The following is a 17460-nucleotide window of genomic DNA, read 5'->3' on the forward strand; positions in this document are numbered from 1 at the left end:
ACTAAAAAGACTGTAACGTTGAAAGATATCTACTTGATTTGACTCATTTGGACGCTGAAGCTTCATATTAGCTTCAGATAAACTTTGAAATACATTTTTGCACAGAAGGAGGACTGTGGATTTTGTCCCCCATCACTTCCATTGTAAGGTCATTATGAAGGGATCTTCTAATGGTCAGTATGAACAGGAGGAATGATTACAGCAAGAAAAACAGCTTTAATGTTCATTTGGGCTCCTGACTGTTGGTTATAAGTTCCTAAATGAGGTTTTAGAGAAAAGGACTTAATTCAGGTGTTTGTTTCCTGTGTGACTCTACATGAACAAGACGACCTGTTCCTTTAAAAGGAAAAGAACAATAGAAATGACGTATTAGTGAACTTTAAAAAGATATTTTTCTTCACTGACCATGAAAAGCTGTTTATTAATTTACCACAATAACTTTGACAGAGTTTGATGTTACCTGATGGGATCACCGTCAGTTCCACAGCTGCTTCATTATTACACAAGTATTTTCCAGAGTCTGAGACAGCAACTCTAAAGATGGCCAGTGACTTATCTGCTATTGTACCATATCGTTTGTGGGGGTCATTGAATCTTTGCTCTCTTTCATCATCAACTATAAATATGTCAACTGTGTTTCCATTAATCTCTCTGCTCCACGTCACTTTACCCTCCACAGAGTGAGAACAACGCAGAGAGACTTGTTGCTCCTCTTTGACTATTTGATGGATTATTTCTGCAAAAGAAACACAGTTTACAAGAACTAAACATCCATTTTCAGAATGTCAACATTTCTAATATTGCAAAGAAGTGAAAAGTTGTTTTCCATCAGAGTCAGAATCACATTTAACTGTCGAGTGCAAACTGCTAATCATGAAAAACATGAAGACCTTAAAGCATTACTGCACTTCACTTTTAACTTCTGACTTTACATCATTCACACCATCAGCTAATGTGTGTGTGTGGTGGGGGGGCAGCGGTCACAATGCACTGCAACTTTACATGTGGTTTTGTGTGCGTGCACATTTGTGCACCACCGTCTCTTGTCACTGTGTGAGTCTGTAGATATTTTAGATCATTTTTAGATCATATAAATATATGTAGGTTAGACTATGTTTGCACCTTCATATTACTGTTCATCTCTTTTTACTATCAATATTAATGTTTGTTTATAATATGTTTATTTATATGGTCGTAGTGTATGTTTTATATAATGTAATATATATATATATATATATATATATATATATATATATATATATATATATATATAAATTGTATATATATAATATAATATTTTTATTTTTGATTTCCTTTTCATCTTTATTACTATTTCTATCTTTAATCTTAGCAGCTATAAGCTAATCTAGGAGGGCCTAAACTGCATTTCACCTTTAAATTCTAACTTTACATCATTCACATCATCAGCTAATTTGTGTATATATATATATATATATATATATATATATATAAATTGTATATATATAATATAATATTTTTATTTTTGATTTCCTTTTCATCTTTATTACTATTTCTATCTTTAATCTTAGCAGCTATAAGCTAATCTAGGAGGGCCTAAACTGCATTTCACCTTTAAATTCTAACTTTACATCATTCACATCATCAGCTAATTTGTGTATATATATATATATATATATATATATATATATATATATATATATAAATTGTATATATATAATATAATATTTTTATTTTTGATTTCCTTTTCATCTTTATTACTATTTCTATCTTTAATCTTAGCAGCTATAAGCTAATCTAGGAGGGCCTAAACTGCATTTCACTGCACATTGTATTGTTTGTTTTGTGTACGTGACTAATAAACAACTTTGAACTTAATTTATTCAAATACATGAATATGACAATGAACCTGAACGTGTTTCAACAAATCACTAAAATCTCTATAAAATACTTTATATATCAGCTAAATTCACTGTATGGAGAAACTGACCTTTACCTTCAGACTACGATATGAACAATATGTAAAATACTGGAAACAATGGACAACATACTTGATATGTAAAAAGTAAAAGTAAGTAAATGTATTTGTACAGCAAGTGCTTTACAAGCACGTAATACAATATATAAAAAAGAAAGATTCATAGCAGATGAAGTGACCACCCAAGTCACGTGATTAAATAGTGCAAAACTAAAAATCAAAATAAAACCATAAAATGCTGACCTGGTGCTTACAGGTTACCCTGCCTGTCTAAACGAGTTTGTCTTTAGCTGCTTTTTAAATGAATCCACAGAGTCAGCAGACTGTGAGGGAGCAGGCAGAGCGTTACATAGTTTAGATGCTACGACTTCAAAAACTCGATCACCTTGAGTCTTAAGGCGTTTGTGTGAGACAGACAGCAAGCCTGACTGTGCAAAGCTCTGTAAGTAAGAATGAGAATCTTAAACGGGATCCTAAATGTGACAGAGGCAACCTTTACTGGAGCAACAACCAGAACCTCCGTCTCATCAGCACTGAGCTGTAACAACTTTTCTGCCGTCCAGTCTCTAATAGCGTTAAGACAGTCGAGGAGCCTGGGAGTGTAGATACAGGCCTCTAGTTCTCTGGCAAAGCAGGAACTAAGTTAGATTTCTTTAATATGGGCTGGATAGTAGCAGCTTAAAATAGGACAGGAAACATCCTGAAGACAAAGAAGAATTAACAATAGCTCAATTAATTAATTAATTAATTATTAATACTTCCTATAAGATGTATCATGCTGCACTCTTTTAGCCTGAAAACACCAGTAAAAATAAAGAGTTGCACCACATTCATCACTCACTCTATGACATGAACAAACATGAACATTATTATTAAAGCTGATGAAAAAGAGTAAAGTTCTTACCTGCTGTCACATTACAGCCCAGAACTAAAGCTAACAGGCAGCTGCAGATGTTCATCCTCATCCTCCAACAGACTGAACCACAATGAACAGAGACAGTTTCTATCTGAGAGAAGAACAGGAACTCAGTGTATACATGTATAAATGTGATCTAACAAAAATAGATCACATTTTTAAAAAGAAATTCAACAACCAAAGAAAAGAAACTGAGAGAAACGAGAGCTGCCAAAGAAAGAAGAAACCAAACCACCACATGTTGGGTGAACATAGTTCGAGACTATATTTAGGCTTTGAGGTCTAACCTCACACAGATACTAAGGTCACACTCTCATGATGCTGAACAGTGGGAAAGACATTCAACTGTGTAGTGTTAGCTGGAAACAGGTTTGTCATTCTTCTAAAATAGCACAAAGACACTAAAAGTGTCAGATCAAAGCAGTAAAACTGATGATGTTCACACTTACCGTATTTTCTCTAATAGTGGCCTTTATTTACCTCAACTGCAGAGGGTACCAGGCCTTTATTGGAAGCAGGCTTATATTAGAGAGAGGCCTTTATTCCTTATTCCCTCTGTTTGATAAGTATATTCGCTCATATTGTAGTGCGAAGCCTCCCTGTTTTCTGATCTGCTTCCGTTTGCTCTGTTAAATTTTTGTTACTGCATTATGCTATTAATAAAATTAAAAGCTTTCACTTCCCAATTTTTATTGTTAAACATTAAACAAACATTTCAATAAAACTTGTGTGAAGTATGACCAGTCAAGTACGGGAGGGGAAATATGGCCAGTGTCAGTTAAAAACTAAACAAATCTGAGGTAACATTACGCTGGATATAAACATTAATAGCCAGTTAACAGCCCAGTCAAATATCAAATATCAATCAGCTGTCTCTCTAACGTTAGCTCCAAGCTAACTTTCTTCTTCCCACCTCCAGTTAGCCATGCTCTCCTCTTGTCAGCTAACAGCAGCTCACGCTTCTGTCTTTTCCAGTACCTGATTCTTATCAGCTCAGTGTCAAAATGTCTCACAGCTTTCACTCCTTAATTTTCCTCCACATATTGCAAAACTCTCTCTTTGAATTTGACGTCAAACTTCCGTCTGGTGGGTGCCATTTTCACTCTCTACAGTGTTGTACATGGATGTCTAAAGAGTTCTCTTTACACATCTAGTTACTGACACTTGCACAGGTCCTATATGGTACTTTAATTATACCTACCGCCATTTTGTGGCACTTGTACATTACTACAAACCACAGTCACATTATAACAGGCACCAAGAGGAGGGGGCAGACATTTCTTTTCATTTGATAACGTTAAAAGTAAAGTTAGGCTTTGCTGTCGGTTTCCCAACTCATTTTAAAAAAAGATGAGAGGAAAAGAGGTAGAGGGGGCTAGAGAGTGAATGAAGAGATGGAGCTGGTAAGAAAGCAGTGAATCAGGTCAATAAAAAAAAATATCTAATTGTTTCACAGCGGTTACTTTCTAGAGCACAAATAAACACACCCATACCCAAAAGCTGCATGTTCAGCAGCAACCATATATCTTGATTTAGAGGAAACATGACGTGCTTCCTGCATGACAAACCTCTCGGTGAGGGGACATTTTTTCTAATCTCCAGAACTTTAATCTGATCTGGTGTCATAACAGAGAAGCGGTGACACTGATGCAGGCGGTCGGGTCACTAATGCTAAATACAGACACGCTGATGGTGTTTTCACAATATCACAGAAAAACTGCTTTTGTGTGCGTCTTCATCATTGTGTTTGTGGTTTGTTGCGACGGCTCTGCGCAGGTGCACTTATGACTCCTACATAAGTTTATTAATAATTGGTGCACAATAATAGAAATAGGGAAGGATGTGGAACTCTAGTCATTGGTGTGTAGTGCAGAGTTGGGTGGAGAGTATGTGTGAAGTGTGACATCATGCAAAGGAAAAACAAACAACAACAAGTCTGAACAATCCTCTGAATTTATTCTACTGTATTCAGAAATTTCCAGATCTGCATCAAAATGCACAAAGTGAAAGAAAATGATGCTGAGCAGCTGATGGTGACTGATGATTGTTTGGAGAAAAGTTCACTTCTGTCCAGGAATATTAGAGCTCAGTTTGTACAAGGATGAATTGTGCAATCTGTCATGTAGCTGTAGCATCACCCATAGAGGAAATACCATCAACTACATTACTGCTACACAAACATATTTAAATGGCTTTAATGGCTCAGTGATCATGACTCAGACTTACTAAAAGTTTGCACAATTACTGAGGTGTTTTCCACAAGTATTGAATGTAATTCAGATGCATTTTAATACATTTTATATTATTCATACATCTTGTTTTATATAACAAACTGGCAGATGAATGCTTCTCAAATCACTCGGAAAGAAAGGGAATAATTGGATGTGTTTCCCAAAATGTTGATCTACTATAAATAACAAAAAATCAATAATTCTAATTCATTTTCACATTATATACAGCATTTATAGACATGTCATTTTAAACTTCAGACAGTTGTCCTCCAGGGGCTGAAGGCAGTGCTGACGATGATGATGATGAGAGGAGGATTGCAATTATTATATGAAGAAACACCGGTCACAAGAAAGGAGCATCTGGAAGATAAGTGAACATAATCACAACCTCATCAGTCGTCAAGTACAAAGATGTGCAGAGTGAAAAACAAGATTCATGTCTTATAATTCATTATTATCTGCTGTCATGCATTCAGGATAAAGTCAGTGGCTGAGTGAAGAGTTGAGGGAAAACCCAGCTCAGGAATAACAAGGGAATAAGAGGGTAATATCTTGTGAACTACAGGGTAATACAGGTAATACAATTATGTACTTTGACGACAAAGGGCATATAATATAACAGAGTAATAAGCCAAAGATAATAATGTAAACATTGTGTTTTAATTCTCATGTCAATCTGCGGTAGATAAAAAAACATGTTGCAAACTGAAAGCTGCAAAACTTAACGTAAATGAAAGGTGTTTTGTGATTTTGGAGACTGTGTGCGCTGACTTTTTCTTTTTAGCTCTTTTTGTATTCATCACGTTGGGCCTTCTGGACCAAAACCCACCTATTAACAATACTAACATTTGCACATGTAGACTTGATATATCAATAGAAAAAACACTTTAATAATGATTCAATGATATTTATAACCACAGACATGATGGATTAGTGCAGTATTTATTAATAACACATTAAACATTTATAATTGCATTATTACCGAATAAATAAATGATAAACACCAGCAAAGGGAATTTTTCACATAAAAACTGGCAACCCAAACCTTGTTTCTATTAGACAAAGAAATGTAGGTTTATTTATATCACACAGTTCATTCACTTATTCAATTTTCATGTTTTTAATTGTTTTCATGCTAACGTTCCTTTTTTTGTTTTCAAACTAACAAGACTTTATTGTTCTCACGCCAACATAACAAATACCAGTCAAACAGATGGATTTATATGCTAACGGTTCTTTATTGTTTTCAAGCTAATGACACTTTGTTATTTTCATGCTAACGTTATTTGTATGAGGGTTGCGTCTGTGTTTTTAACCAGTCGTGCTGGTTGATGGTTTGGGACACACTCAGTTTATTTGTCACTACCTGTAGAGCTAACTTTGTGTAGCCTGTGTTAGCGTTACGATTGCTACTAGCTGCTGCTTCTCACTGGAATATGTGTAATATGTTAGCTAGCCAGAGTTGACAGGTGTCTGTCAAAGGCAAAAAAAAGTTTCAGAAATGCAAAAATGACACATACAAGTCATTTTAAAGGTTTGCAGCAAGTTGCTTTATTTCTAAATACTGAAATGTCCATATATAAGCTGTCATGACATTGCAGCTACATATTTTCTTCCCCTGCTGCATGCGTAAATGCAAAGTAACAGTAAGCCAACATCACTACAATAATAATTGTAATTCTTTTAAAAGTATATTCAGTTTTCATATTTAGTTGTAATATGGCTACTTGATGATTTAAAAATAGAGGATAAAGAGACTGAATAAAGAAGAAGACATCAGATAACATGAGTCAGATACAGCTTCTCTCTCTCTTTGTCTCTTTGGTCGCTAATTTTATCTCTGATGGTTAAATGTCTCTCTGTGTGGCTGTTGTGTGAATTTATCTCCTTAACAAGGATGCAGCAGAGATATATATATAATGTGTTGTGGGTACTTTGCTTGTTGAAGTTACAGTGAGCTGTCTGGACTCACTCATTCATGTGGAATTGATCCTTTTTTTAATTGAGTGGTTGTTCAGTCACCTGTTGATGTTATATGATTAGTGTGCAGGACGTCTGGCTGCTGCTTCTGACTGTTTCTTTCTTTAGTTCGTTTTTAAGCTGAGCCGTATATTGAATAATAAGCTTAAAGTAAGTAGAATATGATACAATATAGATTCGTACGGATTGCCCCCCCCCAGTTCGGCAGGTATATGAACTGCAGATTAATTGCAAACTTTAATGGCTCATTTAAGACAAAATAAACAAACTGCTGTAAGTACAAGTCATGGGCAGACAGCGTGTTGCTAACAGGGATTTTGAAGGGTAACGATCAAACCAGCATCTAATGGGTCCAAAGTGACATCTGTAGGTATGTTTACACGCTGTTTGATGTGCTGCAGCTGAGCAGCTAATTAGCATCTAGCTGCTAACTGACGTTAGCGGTGAATGTTTGTTTGGTGGCTCGTTCAACAAGCTGCAGGACAAGACGTGTGTTCATGTTTCTAAGTTATCATCAAGTTTTGATGATGTGGACAGAGGCTGTTTCATTCACTACCATGTTTAAAATAGGAAGGTATCATGCTTCATATTGCAATAATTGAGCATTGAATATTTTATATATTTTATTTTAGTTTATTTAAACATTGGACATCTTAAATGTTGTTTGTCTTGAATGTTTTCATTGAAGACCATGGACAAAAGTTCATTACTGTTTCTTGCTGTAAGTGTGTTACAGAATAGATGGAAAACAAAGTTTTATTTGTTTGACTCGAATCCGTGACACGATCCGAACCGTGAGTTTTGTGACCCGTTGCATCCCCAGTGTTAACATGTCAGCTTTGTAGACTATATTTTGTATGTCGTGCACATAGATAAGAGTGTGTAAGTCATGTATTTGATACATGCATTAATACTCTCTGATGTGAACCTACACTTTTAGATCTGTGAATGTTTTTAGTGTTCAGTCTTTCTAGTATTCAGCACTGATCTGTTCCTGTATCACATTATATGCTTTGTGGTACTTTATATATTTCTGTACACTAAGAAAATACACAGGAAACAAGTGTAAATCATGTGATATCTTGTCTGATTTTGATGAGAACATAAATCTGTTGTCACAATAGAACAATACTATAAATTTGAATTTGACTTTGTTGGTAAAATCACACATCTGAACCAGTCCATGGCTAAAATGAGCTCTTCTTTGTTTAGAAACAATATGTATATGCTAAATGTCTTTAAAGAAGCAGCCGTTACACCACTCAGGGGGTTTTGTTTTTAAAAGCAAATTTTTTTTATTGGCATATAAAATTGCCCCCCACACCTCCGATTTCATCAGGTGGGGGACAATGATATAGTTTGATGTGGTATGTTGGTTTTCCTCCTGTACTCCCCAATTTTTTGAGTCACCAGCTGCCACTGGTGTGGGGGTTGAATGCAGCTCATTTTGTAGGATACAGCAGATAGGCCTATATACATACAGTACATTATATACAAACTTTGTATGAAGTTTGGTGTTATTATCATTTATTTTACAATATAAGTCTTATAATTATGTAATTATGTATTATTATATGTATAATCCAGTAGTGGGGATGACCTATGAGGGGAAGGGAAAAAATGGAGGGTGACAGTTAAGTGATAAAGTGCTGTAGAAAAATACCATGAAAACTAAAATTTGTAGCTCTGTACTGCAGTTTTTCCTTTATTAGGGCCTGAGCACCTAGCAGTTCGCTCACACTCTCCATTCAAATATATGAGTATTTTTCTGTGTCCAGCTGCAGTTACTTATTGTCTCTACATACCTGACAGTACATATGTCAATCAAACTTTAACCAGGTCATGTGGGTTAAAAGTCTTTACTTTTCTAGAGTTTTCAATATACTAATTGAAATTCAAGTGAATGGGCCCAAAACTTACACAGGTGTGAACAAGACAGACATGTCTCACTTTTCAGAAAATTCTCACACTGTTGAGATTTGATGTTCCGCCATGACAGAGGAAGTTGCTATAACTTTATTGTAAATACTCTTTACACTCTTTACACTCTTTAAACTTTACATGTTTGATAAGAGTCCCGGCCTGAACACGTCTACATGACAATATTCCATCAGTGATGTAAACTGGCTGAATAGCGCCCCCTATGAAATTGCAGCGAAGCAGCCCCAGCAGCAGGCTAAATAGTGGACAAAGGAAGTGATGTTTATCTCCTTCTTGCACTGTCTGAAAACAGCCCGGATCTGAAGACATCTACATGCCCGTGACAGAAGCCCTTCAATTGCACCACAGCCCAACGTGTGCAGAGGCGCGAGGGCACATTCAACGCTGCTTGCAGCTTTGATCATTGTTTGTATTTCCTTTGCATGATGTCAAACTTCACACATACTCTCTACCCAACTCTGCACTACACACCAAAGAATAGAGGTCCACATCCTTCCCTGTTTCTATCTTTGTGCACCAATTATTAATAAACTTATGTAGAAGTCATTTCTGCTTCATGTTCTATGTGTGACTTTCCTTTTAACTCTATTGTACCACCTTGTTTCCTGGTTCAGAGTTAAGTGTTTTGCTGCAAAGCAATGATTGTTGAAAATAAGGATATTGGATAATTTGATTGACCTCTCTGTCTCCCACACAGTGGATGAGACAGTCCCAAACGAGGCAACATCTGCTTGCTGATATTTCACCAAGCAAATATATTTTTTGTCTGGTCTTGATATGAGGTCGGGTTTGTTATTGTCCAGTTCTGGAAATTCAAAAACAAAAGTAATTTGTCTTGAGTCCATCTTTCAGTTCAAGCAGTGGTCAACAGCATCTACAAAGGTTAGTTCAACTGGGGTCAAAGTTCAACACATTTGATCTTTTGGTGCACCTGCGCAGAGCCGTCGCAACAAACCACAAACACAATGATGAAGATGCACACAAAAGCAGTTTTTCTGTGATATTGTGAAAACACCATCAGTGTGTCTGTATTTAGCATTAGTGACCCGACCGCCTGCATCAGTGTCACTGCTTCTCTGTTATGACACCAGATCAGATTAAAGTTGTTGAGATTAGAAAAAATGTCCCCTCACTGAGAGGTTTGTCATGCAGGAAGCACGTCATGTTTCCTCTAAATCAACATATATGGTTGCTGCTGAACAGCTTCTGTGCTCGAGTGGTCTCCGTGTGGTTAGATATCTGGCTGGAAAGTTCTGCTGCATCTGTCTCGGACTGTGTTCACCCAGAAATTTTATTAAGAGATCTGTGAATCTAATTTGTTAGTTAGTTCATCTTTATCTGTTCAGGAAATCACATTGAGACCAAAATCTCTTCAGCAAGAGACCTGAGAACAAATTACATACATACAAGATCACAAGAAGACAGTTCATTCACACAAAACAACCACACACACACACACACACACACACACACACACACACACACACATTAAAACAAAAAACTAAAAAATTTCAGCAAGTAAAACTTTAAAGTCTCTCAGTCTCAGTTTAAAAACAATAATAACTAATATGTAATAAAGTCATTTGAGTTACTTTCATGTCCTGGAACTGTCCGTGCGAAACATGATCACACTGTTCACACTAGAGTTTCCTCTAGTTTCCTCTTGAGAAGTTGAAGTGTGACTTTTAAAGTCAGATGGACACACGTATACACTGAGTTCCTATTCTTCTCTCAGATAGAAACTGTCTCTGTTCATTGTGGTTCAGTCTCTTGGAGGATGAGGATGAACATCTGCAGCTGCCTGTTAGCTTTAGTTCTGGGCTGTAATGTGACAGCAGGTAAGAACTTTACTCTTTTTCATCAGCTTTCATAATAATGTTCATGTTTGTTCATGTCATAGAGTGAGTGATGAATGTGGTGCAACTCTTTATTTTTACTGGTGTTTTCAGGCTAAAAGAGTGCAGCATGATACATCTTATAGGAAGTATTGATAATTATTTCCTGTCCTATTTGAAGCTGCTACTATCCAGCCCATATTAAAGAAATCTAACTTAGTTCCTGCTTTGCCAGAGAACTAGAGGCCTGTATCTACACTCCCAGGCTCCTCGACTGTCTGAACGCTATTAGAGACTGGACGGCAGAAAAGTTGTTACAGCTCAGTGCTGATGAGACGGAGGTTCTGGTTGTTGTTCCAGTAAAGGTTGCCTCTGTCACATTTAGGATCCCGTTTAAGATTCTCATTCTTACTTACAGAGCTTTGCACAGTCATGCTTGCTGTCTGTCTCACACAAACGCCTTAAGACTCGAGGTGATCGAGTTTTTGAAGTCGTAGCATCTAAACTATGCAACGCTCTGCCTGCTCCCTCACAGTCTGCTGACTCTGTGGATTCATTTAAAAAGCAGCTAAAGACAAACTCGTTTAGACAGGCAGGGTAACCTGTAAGCACCAGGTCAGCATTTTATGGTTTTATTGTGTTTTTTAGTTTTGCACTATTTAATCACATGACTTGGGTGGTCACTTCATCTGCTATGAATCTTTCTTTTTTGTATATTGTATTACGTGCTTGTAAAGCACTTGCTGTACAAATACATTTACTTACTTTTACTTTTTACATATAAAGTATGTTGTCCATTGTTTCCAGTATTTTACATATTGTTCATATCGTAGTCTGAAGGTAAAGGTCAGTTTCTCCATACAGTGAATTTAGCTGATGTATAAAGTATTTTATAGAGATTTTAGTGATTTGTTGAAACACGTTCAGGTTCATTGTCATATTCATGTATTTGAATAAATCAGGTTCAAAGTTGTTTATTGGTCACGTACACAAAACAAACAATACAATGTGCAGTGAAATGCAGTTTAGGCCCTCCTAGATTAGCTTATATCTGCTAAGATTAAAGATAGAAATAGTAATAAAGATGAAAATCAGATCAAAAATAAAAATTATATATATATATATATATATATATATATATATATATATACTATTTATATATATATTACATTATATAAAACATACACTACGACCATATAGATAAACATATTAAAAAACAAATATTATTACTGATAGTAAAAAGAGAATGAATAGTAATATGAAGGTGAAAAGAGATAATGCAAACAAGTGTTTAAAATCTACATATATGATCTGAAATATCCACAAACTCACACAGTGACAAAAGACGGTGGTGCACATACGTGCACACACAAAACCACATGTAAGGATGCAGCATTGTGACTGTATATAACAATATACACATTAGCTGATGGTGTGAATGATGTAAAGTCAGAAGTTAAAAGTGAAGTGCAGTAATGCTTTAAGGTCTTCATGTTTTTCATGATTAGCAGTTTGCACTCGACAGTTAAATGTGATTCTGACTCTGATGGAAAACAACTTTTCACTTCTTTGCAATATTAGAAATGTTGACATTCTGAAAATGGATGTTTAGTTCTTGTAAACTGTGTTTCTTTTGCAGAAATGATCCATCAAATAGTCAAAGAGGAGCAACAAGTCTCTCTGCGTTGTTCTCACTCTGTGGAGGGTAAAGTGACGTGGAGCAGAGAGATTAATGGAAACACAGTTGACATATTTATAGTTGATGGTGACAGAGACCAAAGATTCAATGACTCCCACAAACGATACAGTTCAGCAGTAGATAAGTCACTGCACATCTCTAGAGTTGCTGTCTCAGACTCTGGGAAATACTTGTGTAATAATGAAGCAGCTGTGGAACTGACGGTGATCCCATCAGGTAACATCAAACTCTGTCAAAGTTGTTCTGCTTCCTGTTTCTTCCTGTTTCAAAGTCTCGTCTCTGTGCTTCACTTTTCATTTTCTAAACTGTGATTAAATACATACATTGACATATTAATGAAATGATGCATTTCAAAGGTAAATGTGGTTTTAACTTCAATAACAAATATATTGTAAGAAATAACATCATCATTACTTATTACTTTCATAACTCAAAACCAGGTTTTAATTTCACACTGACTGTTAAGAATAGAGGCCGAATTAATTTATAACATTAACTTCTTGTTACTGTAGTTACGTAAATATTTCTGTGTATTTTTATACGTTAATCATTTTATTTTATTTTTTTATGTGATGTGCTTTACTTTGTGGTAAATTAATAAACAGCTTTTTATGGTCAGTGAAGAAAAATATCTTTTTAAAGTTCTCTAATACGTCATTTCTATTGTTCTTTTCCTTTTAAAGGAACAGGTCGTCTTGTTCATGTAGAGTCACACAGGAAACAAACACCTGAATTAAGTCCTTTTCTCTAAAACCTCATTTAGGAACTTATAACCAACAGTCAGGAGCCCAAATGAACATTAAAGCTGTTTTTCTTGCTGTAATCATTCCTCCTGTTCATACTGACCATTAGAAGATCCCTTCATAATGACCTTACAATGGAAGTGATGAAGGACAAAATCCACAATCCTCCTTCTGTGCGAAAATGTATTTAAAAGTTTATCTGAAACTAATATGAAGCTTCAGCGTCCAAATGAGTCAAATCAAGTAGATATCTTTCAACGTTACAGTCTTTTTAGTGCCAAAGTCCCTCTTTTTGTTACTATACTTCCACCTGCAGCTCAACAGGGAAACACTGTCCGAGGAAACACAAAGAGGAAATTTGATGCTAAAAAGACTGTAAATGTGTCAGATATCCACTTGATATGACTAACTCAGACTGCTGAAGCTGAATAGAAGCTTCACAGACTTTTAAATGACTGTGTGGACACACTGTGGATTTTGGCCTCCATCACTTCCATTGAAAGCACATTTGAAGGATCTTTTAATATCCAGTATGAACAGGAGGAATGATTACAGCGAGGAAAACCTCTTTCACTGTTCATATGGACACCTGACTGCTGGTTTAATATTATAACGTTTTCAATAAGCATCACTTCAAAGTGTGATCACAGTGTGTTCTGCACAGGACACTTTGCAGTGTAAAAATAAACTCATCAGTGCAGAAACTGTTTCTAAATGACCTCAAACCTTTATTTATCTGTCATATTTCTGTACTGATGTTTCTGTTAATTAGTGGCCGACACAAACAGTCTGATAAGCTGATATCAGCCAATATATTAGTGCAGCTTTAAGTTAGGTATCAATACAGTAAGAGAACTTTTAGTGACTGTAACAATTCTCCACTTTGTGTAGAAACAGAAGTTAGTTTATCAAAGAAAATCTTGTTTTGGAACAAAACTCTTCCATGTGTCACTGACTTTATCATGAATACATGTGTTTATGATGGCATGTTATAAAACATGAATCTTGGTTTTTACTAACTTAATGTTTGTTGCTCACAGGAACAACAACAGTCAGTATTGCAGAGAAGTCCAACGTCACTCTGACATGTCCTGATGTTGGAGTGTCACATGTTCCAACATGGACCAGAGAGATTGATGGAAAACAACAACAAATCAGGCCTCATGTTTCAGCTGTTGACAAGTATCTGAATATACCAGACGTGCAGCCTGGTGACTCTGGACTGTACTACTGTGATGGAAAACCAGCTGCAAATCTAAACGTGATCAAAGGTGATCAGTCTGAGAGAGGTGAGACACAAGAACTCAAAGACACACACAAAAATATGAAGGCAGGTAAAGCACAGAGAAGAAGTTATTTAAAGGAATAATCTGACATTTTGGTAAATTTATTAACATGTTTAACTTTCTTACTGAGAGTTAGAAGAGAAGATCAACCAGTGGTGGAATGTAACTAAGTACATTTACTTAAATACAGTTTTTAGGAACCATTTGATGTTACTTTCTACTTCCTGTCCGCTAGATCTCAGAGGAGAATATTGTACTTTTTACTCCACTACATTTATTTGAATGTGATAGTTACAAGTGTCTTTCCAGATCTATATTTTACAAATAAAACAGATGACGTATTTATATTTGTAATTAATTTAGATTACTTTGTAGAGATCTGTTTCTACTTTGACACATAAGAGTATTTTCTATTGATTGGTGTGAAAAGACATGTAAAATTCCAAGAGGGGTGAAAACTTTTTACAGGCAACGTATATTCTGTATATGTAAAATACAGACGGGTGACAAATGAAAGGAAAAACTGGTACCACCACTTAGATCGATACCACATTCATATCTGTCCATTAAACATGAAGCTACAGCCAGCAGCCGGTTAGCTTAGCTTAGCATAAAGACTGGAAACAGAAGGAAACAGTTAGCCTGGTGTTACAGAGAGTTATATGCAGAAATATAACGACACACAAGGCTGAACAATAACAAATATGATCAGTTCAAATAAGAGAGAAACTTTAATGCTGCTTCAAATTAAACAGAAACAATATCCTCAACATTCAAGTGGTTTAAGTCATGAGAACATTTGCTCTGCTTGATAACTCACCACAAAACTGGCCATCACCTATTTCCTGTTTCAATACTGATGAATGATTTCATAACTTTCTGTGGTAAAATGCATTTTGCTGCCTTGTTGTATCTATTTCCTCCATCTCACACACAAGTAAACAGGACATCACCAACAAAGTCACACCAAGAAACTCGGAAAAAAAAGGGAGAAGTGAGAGAGTAAGATGAAACACATCTTAATGTTAAATTAAACTGTTAATAAGGTGATCAATCTAAACGAACAAAACGGCAGAAAACACTTTAAATACGGCAATTAAACAAACAGATACAGATATAAGAGCCTGGGAAAGTTTTAACACTGTGTTCAAGTGAAACTACAGTTTCAATGTTGGAAGTCGAGCACACAACATGCTCAACATTCAGGTGGATTTTGTTGTGAGAACTTGAACTGTTGCTGACTCAGCACAAATATTAAAGTAGCGTTGTTATTTTTTCAAAAACTGAATCAATTTGTGACATTCTGTAAACAGTTAGCTGTAGTAAAATACATTTTCTGCCCTGTAATATATATTTTCTCTGTTCTGCACAGAAGATAAAAAAAAACCAACAACACCTACAACAACTTCTACAACATCACCACCAGCTGCAAACACAGGTATGACTGCAATAAATAAGTCACATCAAGAAACCTGAAAAGAAAATGAGTAAAATGAAACAGTTCTAAATGTCGAATTGTTAAACTGATTAAAAGCTTTTATTGATCTGAGAGCCCAGAGACAAGAACTCAAAGAAGAACAAAAAAGCAGAAAACACTTTAAATGCAGTAATTAAACAAACAGATACAGATATAAGAGCCTGGGAAAGTTTTAACACTGTGTTCAAGTGAAACTACAGTTTCAATGTAGGAAGTCGAGCACACAACATGTTCAACATTCAGGTGGTTTCCGTTGTGTCACACCTACATTGAAAAAGGATTCACAGTTCAGTTTATTTTATCTTTTGGCTCCTAAAGCTGTTATTGTTGGAAGTTATGTTACAGCTCATGATGCTACAGTCACTTCCTGTTTACATAGTTGGCTGTTTCTCATAGAGTTGCAAAATTAGAGGAGATATTTTTGGCGTTCCTGGTTTCGGAGGTAAAAATTCTGTTCATTTTTCTCACGGACAATGTTACACTGAGCACTTCTACTGCTTGGATGGTTAAATTATCAGAAAAAAAGATGAACAATTAAAGATAAAAAGTTGACTGTGTACATAAATATTTCAAGGTAGAAGTCAACTATGACTCCCAAAGTCCATTTCCGCAAGAAACAGCCAATCACTGAGCTTAAAATCCACTCATGTGCACTGCTAACAGCAGGCAGAAACCAAAGATTACAGTGTTGACAAATTGATTTTACAATCCACAGAGCCAAAGGCTTCTTCTCCATAGCAACAGCAGCTGAGGCTCATGGGTATTGTAGTATTCTTAGCCGTCCACCAAAATCACAGACAAAACATGATTTCTGAGAAACTAAGTGTAAATACTGTAAACTGCTGGTCAGAATATAAACCTGTAGGATCATTCATTTATCCAGGAGAGTCCTGAGTTTCTATGTTCAGTAACATCGAGGAGATCGTTTAAAGAAAATTTTGAAAACCGGAAAAACACTTGTGGAACCAGCGGCCCCTCACACTTCACAGCTATTAGATGGCACTACAGATGTTTCCTTGCTATTGATTTACACATTAAATGATCACTAGATAAAACATTTCTAACAGTTCATGGTGCAACCTGATTTACTAAAAACTAGTAAACTAGTAGTAGCAGAGATATAAGAGCCTGGGAAAGTTTTAACACTGTGTTCAAGTGAAACTACAGTTTCAATGTTGGAAGTCGAGCACACAACATGCTCAACATTCAGTTGGATTTTGTTGTGAGAACTTGAACTGTTGCTGACTCAGCACAAATATTAAAGTAGTGTTGTTACTTTTTCAAAAACTGTGAATTATTTTGTGACATTCTGTAAACAGTTAGCTGTAGTAAAATACATTTTCTGCCCTGTAATATATATTTTCTCTATTCTGCACAGATGATAATGAAGAACCA

General features: G+C 35.8%; 2 protein-coding genes and 3 gene segments (V, D, J or C); 1 reads left to right on the forward strand and 4 right to left on the reverse strand.

The window, feature by feature from the left end:
- LOC122970052 overlaps nt 1-2988 on the reverse strand; it is an 82707-nt gene extending 79719 nt beyond the window's left edge. For both annotated transcript variants that reach the window (XM_044336153.1, XM_044336154.1), the window contains exons 1-2: nt 2862-2988; nt 461-736 (exon numbers count right to left, since the gene is read on the reverse strand). In XM_044336153.1, coding sequence (XP_044192088.1) covers nt 461-736; nt 2862-2922 — 337 coding nt within the window. In that variant the 5' untranslated portion in view covers nt 2923-2988. The remainder of the gene's footprint in view (nt 1-460; nt 737-2861) is intronic.
- The window catches only part of LOC122970078, a 916362-nt gene that overhangs the window by 340930 nt on the left and 557972 nt on the right, over nt 1-17460 (reverse strand).
- Nucleotides 1-17460, reverse strand: part of LOC122970080 — an 891879-nt gene that overhangs the window by 300859 nt on the left and 573560 nt on the right.
- The window catches only part of LOC122970079, an 808187-nt gene that overhangs the window by 230634 nt on the left and 560093 nt on the right, over nt 1-17460 (reverse strand).
- LOC122970054 overlaps nt 1-17460 on the forward strand; it is a 151022-nt gene that overhangs the window by 112911 nt on the left and 20651 nt on the right. The gene's annotated exons all lie outside the window — the stretch shown is intronic.

This window comes from Thunnus albacares, chromosome 19 (genome assembly GCF_914725855.1).
Source record: "Thunnus albacares chromosome 19, fThuAlb1.1, whole genome shotgun sequence".
Taxonomy (NCBI): domain Eukaryota; kingdom Metazoa; phylum Chordata; class Actinopteri; order Scombriformes; family Scombridae; genus Thunnus; species Thunnus albacares.